Here is a 14,712-nt window from a genome sequence, read left to right on the forward strand (position 1 = left end):
AATGTGATTCTACTCCAATTAGCAGCTCTGCAGAGCCAGCTCAGCCATGGCAGAGTGGGAGCTGGGTTCTCTTCCCCCTTGTCATTAGCAGAATGGTTGACTACGGTATAATCACTGACACCTGTGCAACACCACTGGCGGTAATAGGGTGAGACAGGTAACAGTTGAGAGGATGCACAGGTGTCCCTGAACGCCTCCTACAGAAATGCCATTACTGAGGATGATGCAGGCGAAGGAAAAAGCCCAACTCCCCATGTAGCTCTCAGGGTGGGTTGTGAAGGGCTAGCTGTGCTGAGTATGTGGGCCAGGGAGTTGCAGGCAGTGAGCTGGGAACCCAGCAAGAACTTTTGGAGAAGAGCCCCACCTCAAAGACCATTCTGAAACCTGCTCGTCAGTCGCAGCATGGCAATACCAGCAGGTGCGTAAATAAGGCCGGTTTGTGCCAGCATGTGTCCACAGGGAACTGGACCGGAGCTCCCAAATGCCTGTCTGATGACAACGACTCAGTCACTAATAACCGCTTCCAGCTGTGACTTCTCTGCTTTCCAAAAGTGCCTCCTCATCCCTACCTCATAGACGAAGAGACAGAGGCTCCGGAGGACGTGACTTCCCAAAGTCATGAGAGTCAGTAGTGGACTCCAGTTCTCTGACTCCACGCTTGGCTGCATTTGACCCAACACCCTGGAGACAGGGAAGGCTCCCCTATGCCCAGGCAGAATGCTGTGAAACTGGAGGGTTAGTGTGTGGGGCTGCAGCCCGATTTCCTTCTGTCCGGGACTGGGATCTCTGCACTGACTGGTGTACTCTGCGGTTTTTACACCAGCGCAAAGCCCAGCTCTCCAGTGGCCAAGCAGACATGGCTTCTGCTGGGTCTGCACAGAATTGGGTGAGGGGAGGGGAGAAACCTAAGAAAGGGGAAGTGTTCTGGAGAGCCAGGCCGGACACTCACTGGACAAGCACACTGGAGTCCTACTTCAAGGCCAGAAGGGACCTGACACAGCATGAACGCTCACCCCGGAGCTTTCCCTGCTGTTGCCCTACACGCCTCCTGGTGGCCTGATGCAGAGTTTGTCTGTTTCCCCTAATGGACTTTTAGTAAGTTCAGTGAAGCTTTTATGTAGCAAAAGGAGCCCCTTCAGGGGTCTGGTTTATTTAAACAAAGCAAGTCTTCAGGCCCAGCATCCTAGCAGGGGCCCAAACTAATCTTAGTCTGTTAGTCCCACCTGAATCCCTCTGTCCTGGCTTATCAGCTGGAAGGCCCCATCAATCTGGGATCCTTTGAAGTCAGGCCTCTTGCCATCACCTGGGGAAGGATCCCTCTCTGGACTCAGGCGCCCCACAGAAGTTGAATCACCGCCCCTCTTCTCGGGAGTGGTGCGTTGTTCCCCAGCAACCTGGACCTCTTGCTGCTGTCTGGTAAGGTCTTTTCGCTGGGACCAGGTCTCCCTAGGACTTTGCTCCCTTCAGCAGCCCCTTTCCTAGGTTCCCCTTTTCTGGAGAGCTCTCTACACCACTCCCCTGAGAAATCCCACTGCGCAGGATTAGCAATCAGTGATGAAAGGGGGTTTTATTCTCAAGCAAGAGGAGACATTTAGCAGAGGTGTGGGATTTCTTTTTTTTTTTTTTTTTTTTTTTGGACCATTGTCAGTGGATAACATCAATTCATTTCTGTGACTTTTTAACATTTATTGGACTTCCATTTTTGCACTTGGAGAAAATTTAAAAACAAACCAACCCAAATTAGATCTGGTCAATATAATTCTAATTTTAATATTTTGAAATTAGAGACACCAGGAAAAAATGTTGATGAAATACACCTGTTTTCCCCCCCCCTTTTTTTTTTTTTTTTTTTTTTGACTGACCAAACACTGGAAATTTTTTTAAATTACATTTTTTTTTTTAAATGTTGAGTAAAATAAGGTGGGAGGGGGGAGTAAATTTAAACAATGTCTTCTTTTTTTAACCAGCTTTAACTCCAATATCATGTTTCTGCAGATTATAATGACTTTAAAAATCAAGATTCAGCTAATACAAACATTAGACCATCTATTAATATGCACATTCTAATAGAAATGTAATATTAGTACAATGTAATATGATAAATTATTAGTCTATACAATATTTTATATTGTATGTGCTATTATAAATTAATACGGATGTACAAGTATAATCCTAATCCATTTACAATCCATGTGTTATATTAATACACCAAGTATGATCGTAGAATCCAAGATTCAGCTACTTAGATCTTTAATTTCCAGGTAAAAGGGACAGCAGAAGAGAAAACAGGTACATTTAAAAAAAAAAAAATCTCTGAAAAATGTCATTTATTAAGAGAGGAATTTTCCCCTATTTCTGGCTGCAGGGAGAGAGAAACTGACAACTGGATATTTACCAATTAAAAATCAAAAACTTCCAAATCTAAGGCCAAGCCCTTGCCCTCCAGTTAGCTTTGCCAGTGGCTCAACCGGTGACCTCCACTGCCTAGCAAAGCAAAATAAGAACAGCTAACTCTTAGGTCAGTAGATACAGATTGGGTATTATTCATCACTAGAAAGTCTGTGGCAGAGCAGGGATGTCTCCCAAGCCCTAGGTTTGAAACTGCCTTAAAGATTCCCAGTTGGCAGGGAGATTTCCTCAGTCCTCACTGCTGCACTAAAAGCTGCTACTTTAAATGCAGGTGCCTGCAGGAGGAGGGAATACTTGCTGACTTTAGATGTTTGTTTAATCTAAGACATTGAAAAATCTAGACTGGAAAAGAAGAAACTCTCCACAAGTGGCAGATATTCTGAACGAGGTGAATCAGCAGCACCGGAACCGTGAACACCAGCACCCACAAGGGGGGGGGGAAAGACCCTTAGCAGTACTGAACTAAGGGTATGTCTACGCTGCAGTGTGAGCCAAGGATTCAACCTCAGGCTCAGGCCTAAGCCCCCTTCTGTCTACACACAAATCGTGCTAATGCAGGACTCAGGCCCAAGGTTCCAGAACCCCCCGGGTGTGACGGGTCTGAGCCTGAGTCAAGCTAGGACCCAGGGTTCAAGCCCTAGTAGTTTGCAGTGTAGATGCAGCCCTGGTGGACTCATGCTCTGGGAGTCTGCCAAAAGTATCCCACAATCCCCTGGCTCTTTTTTTTGTTCTCGGGACAGTCCAAGTTTTCCTACGGTGCACCCTGAGCAAAGCTCTAGAATTGCCACGATTTGGGAAGGAGCGAGGCAGTCTGGGATGCAGGCAGGGGATGGGGGAATTCGACTCAGGCCCCACCTGAGGCACGGTGCAGACGTGGGAGCCCCCACTTGGCACCCAGGGTTCAACCATTCCTGATCCAGGGTTACAAACGAGTGTAGATGCTCAGCCCCTGGGTGTGTTAACCTAGAGTTTAACTCCAGTTCTTCTAACCCTGGGCTGCCTGGCGCAGGGGGTGAGACCTTCGTCCCTCGTCAGCCGTCTGCGCTGCCGTTCGATCGCCCTGCAGCAGCTGGCAGGGGCCAGGTGCGGGTGTTTTATTGCAGCATCAATGTACCTTGCAAAGAACTAGCGCTTGGACCCCGACTCCCAGATTGACTCTGGGTGGAGACCCCCCCCCTCGCCTCCTGGGGTCTGGGGGCCTGGCTCAGTCCGAGTTGTATGTAGATGGAAGGGGGAGGGGGTGAGGCTCAAGCCTGCATTGGCACCCTGTGCTCACAGGGTGTAGACATCCATTTACCACTTCCCTCCACCACCGCTCGCTTGCCCCAGCAAGTTTTGACACTCTGCAGTTCCCCTTTCTCCCGGCAGGGGCCAGGCGCGACCAAGGAGGCAGCCCTCAGCTGCGCGCCGCTGCCTTTCCGCTCCACCAGGGGGCGCCCGTGCGCCCCCCCCCCCCCCTCCCCCGCTTTGCACAGCCTGCGAGCGCTGCGTGCAGCCGGCCAGGCTCAGGCGTTCACCTGCCTGCCCGTACCTGCGCCTGCCTCCCACAGACCCAGCCCAGCCCAGCCCCTGCCGCCTTCCATCTTTGCCCAGCCCGGCTCCTCGCCTGCTGCCTCCCCCCCAGGAGCGAGGATCTGCTCTGGAGCGCCCGGGCCCCCCCCCCCCAGCAGGGACCGGCAGAGCCGCTGCAGCAGGACAGGACAGGACAGGACAACTCCCCCCCCGCCCAGCCATGGGTCCCCGCTGAGCCAGCTGCCCTGGGCGGAGGAAGTGGGGAAGTCACCAGGATCCAGCCATGGTGAGTTTCCTGCTCCACCTGGAGACACTTCAGCCCCTTTAAGAGCCAAGCTCCCCCCCCCCCCCCAGCAAATCCTAGTTTTTTAATATTAAAAAAAAGCCCCAAAAGTTTCCCCCCTTTGCTCGGTTTGTTTATTGGTTAATGGGGCGTGGGAAGCGTTTATAAATCCACGTTTCTGCCCCCCCCCTTGCGCTGGGGAGACGCAGCTGCCAGGAATCACCTTGCAAATGGGATAGAAAGAAGCAGCTCGACCAGAAATCGCCTCTGGGGCCGGGCAGGCTCCTCCTGGCCTGGTTATAAGGCCGGAGCAAAACGCTCCCTCGCTTCCCCTGGGTTGGGGCCACCGGCTGCTTGTTCTGCGGGACCAGCTCGTCCAGAGCCTCTGCAGCTCCTGGGTTTTTTTTTTGCTTTTTCGAGCTCGGCTTCTCAAGTCCTGGTGTCACAGCGGTGGGAGGAAGGCAAAGCATGGCCTGACCCCAGCTAGCTTCTCTCTCTCCGCCCAGCGCGTTATTTGAGGTGCTGGCTGTGGCTGAGCGCCGCCCTGAATGTTTGCTCTGGTCCCTTTGTGAGGATTTGGGCCCTGGATTGATCCTGCCTTTGCATCTCTGCACGGGACCCCCCCTAAGCCTCCCCTGCAGCCTCTCCAGATCCCTTCGCAGGATTGGGGCCTTACAGTGAAAGTGTAAGCGGATGCTAGGTGTCCCAGAGGGGTTTAGGCAGGAGCCTGGAGGTGGTGACGTTTTAAAGGGTGCAAGTCTGTTAAAGGGCGTGGAACATGGGGGGGGGGTGGATTATTCCTGGCCAGGTCGCCCTAGGAGCCCCAGAAAGGCACCTGTTTTCCCTGCTGCCTGATGGTGTATCTAGAATTTCTGCCAGAGTGCAGGCTGGAAGGGGGAGATCTGAGTCTAACTGCACAGGATCCTATAAAAAACACCTGGCAGCTTTAGTGAGAGGCGCTTTAGAAATGTTTGTACAGCGCCTTGCGCAGTGAGTCACAGGGCTCCTCAGAGGCTCTGACTCCCCTCTGGGGTGGAGAGTGGCAGCCAACACCACGGCAGCAGTTTGGGCAGAGGAACTTGGGGCAAACTGCTGCTCTTCCGCAAAGTGCCGAGGCAGAGGATTTCGGGTCCTCCGTGCACAGAGCTCCTGGGAAGGAGGAAGGTGTTAAGGGAACCCTGAGCTGGGATCTGAACAGCACAGTTCTAGGAGAACTGATGGTTTCAAACCTGGTGTTTAGATGGCTCAGCCCTCCCCTCCAGATAGGCTGGGCTTTGTTTTCATGGCCACTCTGGTTTCGGAGCCGTACGCAAACTCCCGCGGGGCGGCGAGAGAGTCTGTGTTGCAAAGGGATTTGGGGGAGCTCTTTGCATCGAATTGGGCCAGGGGTTCCCGGTGGCACCAGGCACTGACGTGAATTGCAGGCTCAGGGCTGCACTGTTGGCCTCCTGCGTAACGCAGGCCAGGGACTCTCCCCCACTCCTCGTCTCCGTGAGGAAACGGACCGATGTAGCGATTCCAGATTAGCTTCCGTGTGGATGCTCTCTCTATTCCAGAATAATTACTTCACTCACAAAGCGGAGTAATTATTCCTGAGTACAATCACTTGTATTCTGGAATAGAGCGTCCACAGGGGGGAGTTTCTCTGGAATACCTGCGCCAGTCAATTTCCCCCATGTGGACAGAAAACCCAGTGATCTCTGTGTTCAGCCCACAGCTGATGGTTGAGCGACGGTTGGTTGGTCTTTTTGGAAAGAAATGTCCAGTCTCAATATCAGTGACCTTAGATACTGGAGAATCTGCCCTGTCCCTTGGGAATCTGTTCGCCTGGTTAATTACCCTCCCTGTTAACTGATGGTTTACTGGGTTCTCCGCTGGCTCATTTTGTAGCAACCACACATGGGAGGAGCTAATTCTGTTCCTCAGAGGGCTCCCCACGCCGGTTACTGTCAATCCTGCGCGCACGAAAGCCAGGAGTAAAATAAGCCAATCAGCCGTCAGTGGGTGGTGGTTGCTATAAAGTTTTTGAGGTTTTAGGATCACGCTCAGACTGGGTTCTTCAGCTTTTCTCCATGCCCATGAAGGCAGGAAACATGTTCTTGCCTTTTAATTACGAGCAGAGATTCTCCTGTATTCCTGCTTGGAGAAGAATAGCAGCTAGTGAGAGGTGGAAATACTGCATGGGTCCGGGAGTGTCCTATTTCCCCAGGACACCATCAACGCAGGCCCCACCTGCGCTCTCGTGTAAGGAGGTTTTGGGCAAGCCAGCACGTCCCTGGCCCAGCCTGCTGTTCGTGGCCCTGGCTGCAGGAGCCAGACCCTCGGAGCTACATAATTGTTGCCTTGGGAGCTGTGTCGTTTTCAAACCTTCCCCTAATGTGGTTGGACTTATTGTAGGGCCTCCGTAAACAGTGGCTGTCCTGTGGTTTGTGTGGGTGGAGGTGTTCAGATCTGCTTATAAATCCCGCTCACCGTTGTGGCAAAAATTGAGGGCTGCGGCGGGGGACGTCTGAGCTGGGATTTCCCTGTTTAAATGTTTGGTGGTGCTTAAATGCTTTGTTAGCAGCATGGTTCCCAGTTGTGCAGAGAGCATTCCTGCTGGCCGGGCGGGCGTGGGAGCATGGCCATTCTGCCCAGGGGTGTCCAAATCAGGCGTGTGGCCATCCATCCTGTGGGAGAGGCAGAGCCGCTCCTCACCCCTGGGGCGGGGGGCACAGCCGGCCCTGGGGATGGGGCATCTTGGGCCCAACGCTCAGACCAGCATTGCTGGCCTCCTGTGTGATGCGGCTTTATATCCTCGCGGTTCCTCTCTCCTGCCCCCACTTCCTATCCCGAAAAGGCTGCTGCAGCTGCAGTCTCTGTGCCCACAACTTCCCCCTCGCTCTCTGCCCTCTAGAGATCTTCCCGCTTGGCCGAAGGAAGCTGCGGGTTTATGGGGCAATGCTGAAGATGAGTGTTGGCGGGGAATGCCTGGCGGTGGTTCCGGCCCGCAGCACAGAATCGGGGCAGCCCCAGTCCCCCTGTCAGAGCCAGCAAGCTCTGGTCAGGTTCAGGGGTCACTGCTGGGGTTGGCAGGGGGTCTCCATCTGGGGGCTGTGACTAGGGGGAGCAGAACCACCCTCTTCTTCCCGGGTGTGTGTTGAGGTCCCGGCTGGATCCTAGTCACTAGGGAGGGCGGTCGCGGCTGAGTCCCACTGGGCTGCGTGGGGTGCATGGACCCTACTGGCTTCAATCCTCTGTACGAAAGTCTGTCCCCGACCCCGCCTGTGGTGTGGCTGCGCCCAGAGGGAAATTACTAATAGAGTGTGATTAACACGTGTGTGTGACAGTCCTCTATGCTGACTAGAGCCTGGGGTGGGGCTGGAAACCAGGACTCCTGGCTTCTATCCCTGGCTTTGGGAGGGGAGTGGTGTCTAGTGGCTGGGGGGGGCCATGGGTGGGCTGGGAGCCAGGACTCCTGGGTTCTATTTCCTAATCTGTGATTGTGTGGTCTTGGTGGCAGAGGGGAAGGGTGTGTGTGTGTGTGTGTGTGTCAGTCCCCGTGCCTCAGTTTCCCTATTGCCTGAGTGGGGGTGGCATGGTGAGGCAATTTTGAGAGCCTCAGAGCAAGCCCTGCCCATCAATGGCATTGCTCGTCCCTAGCTCTTCGCAGAGGCTCCCGTGGTGGCATGGGGAAGGGGCTGCGGCAGGGCAGCGTCTCTGCCGTGGGCCCGGGGGGGGCTTGTTTAACAGCAAGACAGGATCAGACTTCTCCTCGATCTCCTGCCCACCGGGGCCAGGGTTGTGCAGTGACCCCCACCCTCCCCATGCACCCATGGCTGTGCCAGGCCGGTTAATCCTTAACCCATGCTCCCTTCCTGGGTGTTTGTACAACTCTAGGGAGCAACTCACAGCCTGGTCCCCTGCCTGCATGCCTGGCCCGGGCAAGGGGCCCCTGGGACAGGATCAGGCCTGCAGAGCCACGTGCCGGCACCTTCCCGCCCTGCAATGCCTGGCCTGGGGCTGTGATTCAACTGAGTTCCTCCGGTTGGGGCTATCCCAGTTCAAAGACTTCCTCCCCCCTCCTGGCTGGGTCCTTCGGGGGCATCTCCTGGCCCCCGGCCCTGTTAGCTGTGGGGTGGTTGGGGGGGGGGGAACGGGCCGTGCTGGGTGGATCTGGGGCTGGGTTTGTGGGGATGCTGGAGTCGGGGGGAGCAGGCGTGTGTGGACATGCCTGTGCAGTGGGAGGGGCAGGAGCATGTGTGTGCCGGGGGGAGTGTGCATTGGGGGGATGGGCGTGTTGAGAATGTGTGTACTTGGAGGGGGACACGGGGGGGGGGTGTCGGATCTTGCCCTACGCACAGTGAGCTGACAGGTCTGGGCCCATTATACATAGGCCACCTGGGGCATGTCTTGGCCTGTGAGCAGAGGCCTGGCTTTTGCCCCCCCCCCCCCCCGGCAGGGTTTGGCCGGGGTGAAATGCTGGCACAGTTACCGGGATCCTGGCTCATGGAGTGCTGGCCGTGCGGGGGTAATGCTGTCCCAGTGCCCCAAACAATGGGTGCGTTTGTCCTGTCCCCCCCCGTGACTCACGCTGCCCGGGCTGGCTAGCGGGGGCAGCTCAGTCTTCGTGGGCCAGCGTGTGAATTGCCTTGGCTTGTCCTGGGCCAGTGACATCTCTCTGCGCTTCCAATCCTGCCTGGGTCCCTCTCTGGTAGCCCCGCTGTCGTGGTCCCCTGGTCACCTCCCTCCCGGCAGGTCTGACTGCCTGCGGCAGGGTTAGCGCTCGCCGTGCTGTAGAAAAGGGAGCCGGGCGTGACTTTCACAAATGGCCACGTGGCTTGTTACGTGGATTACGGTAACCCGTGGACTCCTGCACTGAGATTGGGGCTCCTTTCTCCGGGCAAGCCGGGCCCTGCACGGACCCCAACTGAGATCAAGTGTCCCATGTTCCAGTAGCTGCACAGAGACCCCCTGGCTGAGACTGGAGCCCCCATCATGCTGAGTGCTGCTCACACACGGACTCTGACCGACATCCAGGCCCCCCTATCGTGCCAGGTGCTGTACACCCAGCCAAGATCAGGGCCCCTGTCGGACCGGGCACTGCACAGATGTGTATTTAGTCCCAAAGTGTTTAGAAACAAGGAAAGCCTTTTTGCTCTGAGTCTGTACAGCCCCTGACGCCACGGATTCTAGGCCCTGCAGCAACAAAATAACAAATAGTTCTAGACAGGCACCGGGTGAGAGGGGAAACTGAGACACAGAGCGCGGCTGGGATTTGCCCAAGGTCACCCAGCAGGCCAGTGGCGGAGCCGAGAACAGAACCCAGGTGTCCTGAGGCCTGGCCCTGCACTCTACTCACTGAACCACAGGCTTGGCTGTATTGTGAGAGATCCCTGGGCGTGGCTGAAGGCATGGGGTTTTGTTGGGGTCTGGAATCAGCCCTCCTTGTGTTGCTTCCCTTGGCAGGCAGCATTGTGCTTGCGGTTGTATGTGGACGTGGGGCTTGGAGCTGCTCTGGATTTTGCTGTGTGACATTGAGGGCGGCCCCGGGTGCGACGTGGGTTGGGTGTGTGAGATGCAGTTTTTGTGCTGCAATGAAGTTTCTCTTTGCATTTTCCTGGATCAGGCTGGGATCCTGTGCACACACCCAGCTCGGGTTAATGAGTAACGCCAATGGAGAATGCAGTTTCACAACCACAGGAGGCCGATGATCTGGCGCTCAGCTGAGGGAGCAGAGCCACCGAAATGGGCGGGGCAGTGGGAATGCGGTGTAGGGGTTAGAGCAGGGAGAGGTTGGACGTCAGGACTCCCTGAGTTCTAGTCCCTGCTTTGAGCGCGTGGGGTCTAGTGGTGGAAGCTGGGGGCGGGGGAGGGAGGACTAGAAATCAGGACTCCTGGGTTCTTTACCTGCCTGTAGGTGGGAAATGTGGGCTAGTGGCTAGAACGCGGAGCTGACAGATAGGGCCTGTAGTTCTGTTCCTGGCTCTGCTGCTGACTCAGAACCGTGGGCAACTGAGTCACTTCCTTCCTGCATGCCTCAGTTTCCACTTCTATGGCCTGGCACCAGCATTTTCCTTCCTACAGGGCTGCTGAGGCCTAATGTCCAGAGCTCTCAATCGCCCAGGACCCAGCCTGAGATGTCTTCTTAGCTGGGGGAGGCTCGTGTGCTGTCATCTAAGCGTCCTGCCCACCCGCGGCCAGGCCCTGGGCTCGCTATGTGGCAAAGGCTTGGCATGGCAGCCCGCCGATGTCGCCAGGGGCAGTCGCTGGCCCTGGGGGTCTCACCAGCTCCCTGCCCAGCGCCCGGGGGACATTTCTGAAGCTGCCTGCTGAATTATCCTCCCTGCCCCCTTCCGTGGTGGCAGGAAGACTCTTCCATCAGCCCTGCCCGGGTGTGAGGCCTGTGCCGCTGCTCAGGGAACCCAGGGGGTTCTGGGGTGCTCTGGATTGAGGAGCGGAACCCGTCCGGGGGCAGCGGGAGGTCTGAGCGCAGAGCTGGCTGGGAGGGCCCAGTCCATGAATCCCACCCCCTCCATTTAAGATGAGCAAAGCAAACCTGGACACTCCCAACCCAAGGCTCCACCCAGACCAGTCTCCTACCTCTGGGAGTGGCTGGCACCATCTGGGGACCCTGCAGTGATGGGCGAACCCCACCCACACCCCCAGGGGGACTTTTCCAGCCCCCCTTTAATTAGTGCAGTGATCCCCCAATTTCTGAATGCTGATCCTCTCCCCCTCCCCCCCATAGGAAAGCAAAGCCAATCGCGTCCCCCTCCAACCTGCACCAGGCGTTCAAGCCTTATCCGTGTTGGACACTTTCTGAGCCCCAGCCCGGCTAAACCTTGGGGCCAAGTGGAGTTAGTGGTTGGTTGGTGCCCACAAGGGTTTATATCCCCCTCCCCAGAGCTCTCGTAGGTATTATCTGCATAGATGCTCAGAACTCTGGAGCAGGCCTGTCTTTTTGCTCAGTGTTTATACAGCACCTAGCGCCATGGGCGCTACCCCAATCCAAATAAATAATGTTACTCTCCATGAGCAGCTCACGGGGAGAGCGAGGGCCCGAGGCAGTGGTCGTTGCACACAGGAGCCAGTCCCGAGTGTTCACACGCCAGGAGTCGGTCCCCAGGAATCACGAAATTGGCTGTAAAAAGCCGCAGATTTAAAAAAAAAATAAACATTGGATTTCTTTTTATTTTCCACCTGCTGTTCGAGTCTTTGGGGTTCATGACGAGCATTCCATGCACAGGCACAAGGGCTCAGTGGTTAGGGCGCCAGCCTGGGATGCGGGAGTCCTGGGTTTAATTCTCTGCTCTGCCACTGACTCCCTTGAGTAACCTTGGACCAGTCACTTAGTCTCTCTGTGCCTCAGTTTCCCCCTCTGTACAAGGGGGTTCATGGTGCTGCCCTGCCTCTCAGGGGGATTGTAAGGGTAGATACACTGAAGAGTGTGAGGTGTTTGTGTTGGGGGGGGGGATGCAGATAAGTACCAGGAAAAGACAAGGGTTAGAAACGTGGGTTTTCTTAAAGGAAACAGATTCTCCCATGACTCCAGGAGCTGGAGATTTAGTTAAAACCCCAAATACGGCGGGAGTCGGCAGCACCAGGTCTATGATCAACATAGCGAGCAGCACCCAGGCCTGGCTGTCTGACCCTGCTCCGCACTGCCCAGGGTGGCGTGGCCACGGTGCAAACGCCAGCACCCCGGAGGGGAGAACTTCCTCTGAACCTCCCAGCTCAGCTGGAGCCTGTACAGGATTCCCTCCATGCCGCCCCTCCTCCGCTGCCATCCCTTCCCCTCCAGCGAGTGCCACCAGCGTTGCGTAGCAACTGACCTCTCGCATTGTCTGTGCGGGCAGGACGAAGGCGAGCTTGGCAACAGCCTGGCTGAAGTTCCCTCGCTAGCTCAGGGATGGGGGGGTTGATCCCAGGCCTGGGAGGGGGCAGGGCAGAGCCACCCGTCTTCTGTGCTGATGCAGGGGCGGGCAAGCAGTGGAAATGTGGGTCCTCTGTTTTTGGGGGCAGGCAGGGGGGAATGCACACCTGTGGCCTGAACAACACGCCCACACACACGTTCACTTTCTCTTTCTTCCCTCCCTCCCCCCATCTCATCCTGGGTTGCCCCAAACCTCCCCGGCTGTTACCCCAGGGGAGCAAGAAGCGGGGTTCCCTTTGCCGGTAGCACACAGCACAGCCTCCCCGCCTGCCGAGCAAGCAGACTGGATTGCAAGCAGTTTGCCGCTGCTCCCGAAATCTGCCTGGGGCGGGTTCAGTTTCTGTCAGGCCGAGTCAGTTTCTCTCCCAGCTTAAATCAAGGGGCGAACGTTTCCGTCAATTAATAATGGAGATTGTCAGAGAGAGGAAAGTCAAAGCCGCGTGCTGAGCTCAGGATGGTGGTGTCACCTGGCAGGGCTGCAGTCACCTCTGCAAAGACAGTTCAATAACACCGTTGCTGTAGTGTAGGTGGAGAAACTGAGGCACGCACCTGTAGTGGGAGGGATGTGACTAGCCCAGAGCCATACACGGACTCCAGCTGCCAACTTTTGCCTTTTTACCCCAACTCTTGCAATATAGGGTTAGTCTTTTTCTTCATGCCCTGGCGCCCCGGAGTCGGATGATCGTGTGAGAATCTCAGCTTGAATTTTTTTTTTTTTAAGGGGAGGTTTCTGGTCCTAATGCATATGCAGAAAATCTTCAAACCACAACCTTCTAATGCTCAAAAACCAGATGGCAAATAGGGTCCCAGCATTTATTTGTTTGGCTTAAAAATAATGAGATTTAACAATCTGATGACTTTTGTGCTCGATTCCTGGTTTCTGAACCCCTGGGGTGGGCAAGCCGGTGCAAATTCCTGTCCAAATGAAGAGAAGGAGAGAATGTAGTTCTTTGCTGGTGCTGGATGGAAAGCAAGACCCAAAAGTCATCTCACATCTCTCCGCTAAAGCAAAATAAATGCTCCAAACCCTGCTCTCTGCATGTGTGTGTGACTGTGACACGCAGGTGATGCCTTGGTGCGGGGACAAAGGCTGATCAGAGCTTTACATCCTCTTGGTCTTTGGAGCATCGGCATCCTGCATTTCTCTTTATAAGCTACAGACACTCGGGAATTATGCAGCCTCTTCTAGGGTGGAGCATGGCAGCCAGTCGTGCAGGACGACCCTGGTGCAGCGAGGAGTTTGGCCTAAAGGTGCTGGGCAAGAAGCAAAGGGCCAAGGGTTTTAAGTACTCATGCAGACCGTGGCTGGGGCTCCTAGATGCTACCATAATATACCTAATAAATAATGTGCAGCGCCTAGCACCATGTGGTCCTGGTCCGTGGCTGGGGCTCCTAGGTGCTACTGTAATACACCTAATAAATAATGTACAGTGCCTAGCACCATGCGGTCCTGGTGTATGACTTGGGCTCCTAGGCACTACCACAGGGGTTCCCAAACTTTTTCTAGGACCCCCTTTGAAAATATTTCAGGCTGTGACGACCCCCCCCATGCCCTTACTTCTGTGCTGCTGCTGGGGGTGGGGCTACCTTCAGAGCACCCAGCCAGCAGCCGCTGCTCTCCAGCCACCCGGCCCTGAAGGGCTTTCGCTGTCAGCCATGGCATGCGTGGGGGCTGACAGCTCACCATCCCTTCATAATAGCCTGGTGACGCCTTGAGGGGTCCCAACCCCCAGTTTGAGGACCCCTGCGCTTCCATAACACACCTAATAATAATAATGTACAGCTCCTAGCACCATGTGGTCGCGGCCCTGTTTTGGGCTTGTAGGCACTACTGTAATACAAATAATAGGGGCCCTAGCTGAGATTGGGGCTCCACTGGGCCAGGCACTGCACAGACACAGACTGAAAGACCATCTGTCTCTCCCGCAGGGCCCACTGGTGAGACAAAGGGTGGGGAGAGGGCGGTGGATGCCTGTTTTACAGCAGGGGAGCCAAGGCCCAGAGAGATCATGTGACCTGAGACTGCCATGGCCAGGAATTGAACCTAGATCTCCAGATTGCCAGCCCGGTGCCTGAATCCCACAGCCCAAACCACCAGCTCTGCAGCCCTCTGCCGTCCCCTCCCTGTCTGGAGCGGCACCCCCTGAAGGCAGCCAAGAGCACTGCGTTCGCGGCGTCCCCTGGGCCCCTGCACTGAGCTTTGCTGGCGCTGTGACCTGTCCCGTTGCGTTTCCCTCCCCGTGCAGGGCAGCAAGGAGCGCTACCACTGGCAGGCGCAGAATGTCAAGCACAGCGGCGTGGACGACATGGTGCTGCTGTCCAAGATCAGCGAGGACGCCATCGTGGAGAACCTCAAGAAGCGCTTCCTGGACGACTACATCTTCGTATCCTCCTGGGCTGGGCCGGAGGCAGGGGGGGCAACACCGGGAACTCAGGGTGGGGGGGGGGAGGGAAACTCGGATCACTCCCTGGTCCAAAGAGAGAGCAGTTTGGAAAACCAAATGGGGATAGCGTCATGGGAGAAGGTGTGAGGATGGGCAAGCCCCAGCTTCCCCATGGACCGAGGATTGGCTGGATCTGGGTCAGCCCATTG

General features: G+C 55.7%; 1 protein-coding gene across 1 annotated transcript in view; it reads left to right on the forward strand.

Annotated features, from left to right (window-relative positions):
- The first annotated feature begins 3,933 nt into the window (after nucleotides 1-3,933).
- The window catches only part of LOC137167488 (unconventional myosin-Ie-like), a 29,838-nt gene continuing 19,059 nt past the window's right edge, over nucleotides 3,934-14,712 (forward strand). Inside the window, 2 exon segments of the mRNA XM_067569699.1 lie at nucleotides 3,934-4,207; nucleotides 14,366-14,503. Of these exon segments, the coding sequence (XP_067425800.1) occupies nucleotides 4,205-4,207; nucleotides 14,366-14,503 (141 nt within the window). The 5' untranslated portion in view covers nucleotides 3,934-4,204.

This window comes from Emydura macquarii, unplaced genomic scaffold (genome assembly GCF_026122565.2).
Source record: "Emydura macquarii macquarii isolate MOO-44397 ecotype Brisbane River unplaced genomic scaffold, CSIRO-AGI_Emac_v2 contig_2924, whole genome shotgun sequence".
NCBI lineage: Eukaryota > Metazoa > Chordata > Testudines > Chelidae > Emydura > Emydura macquarii.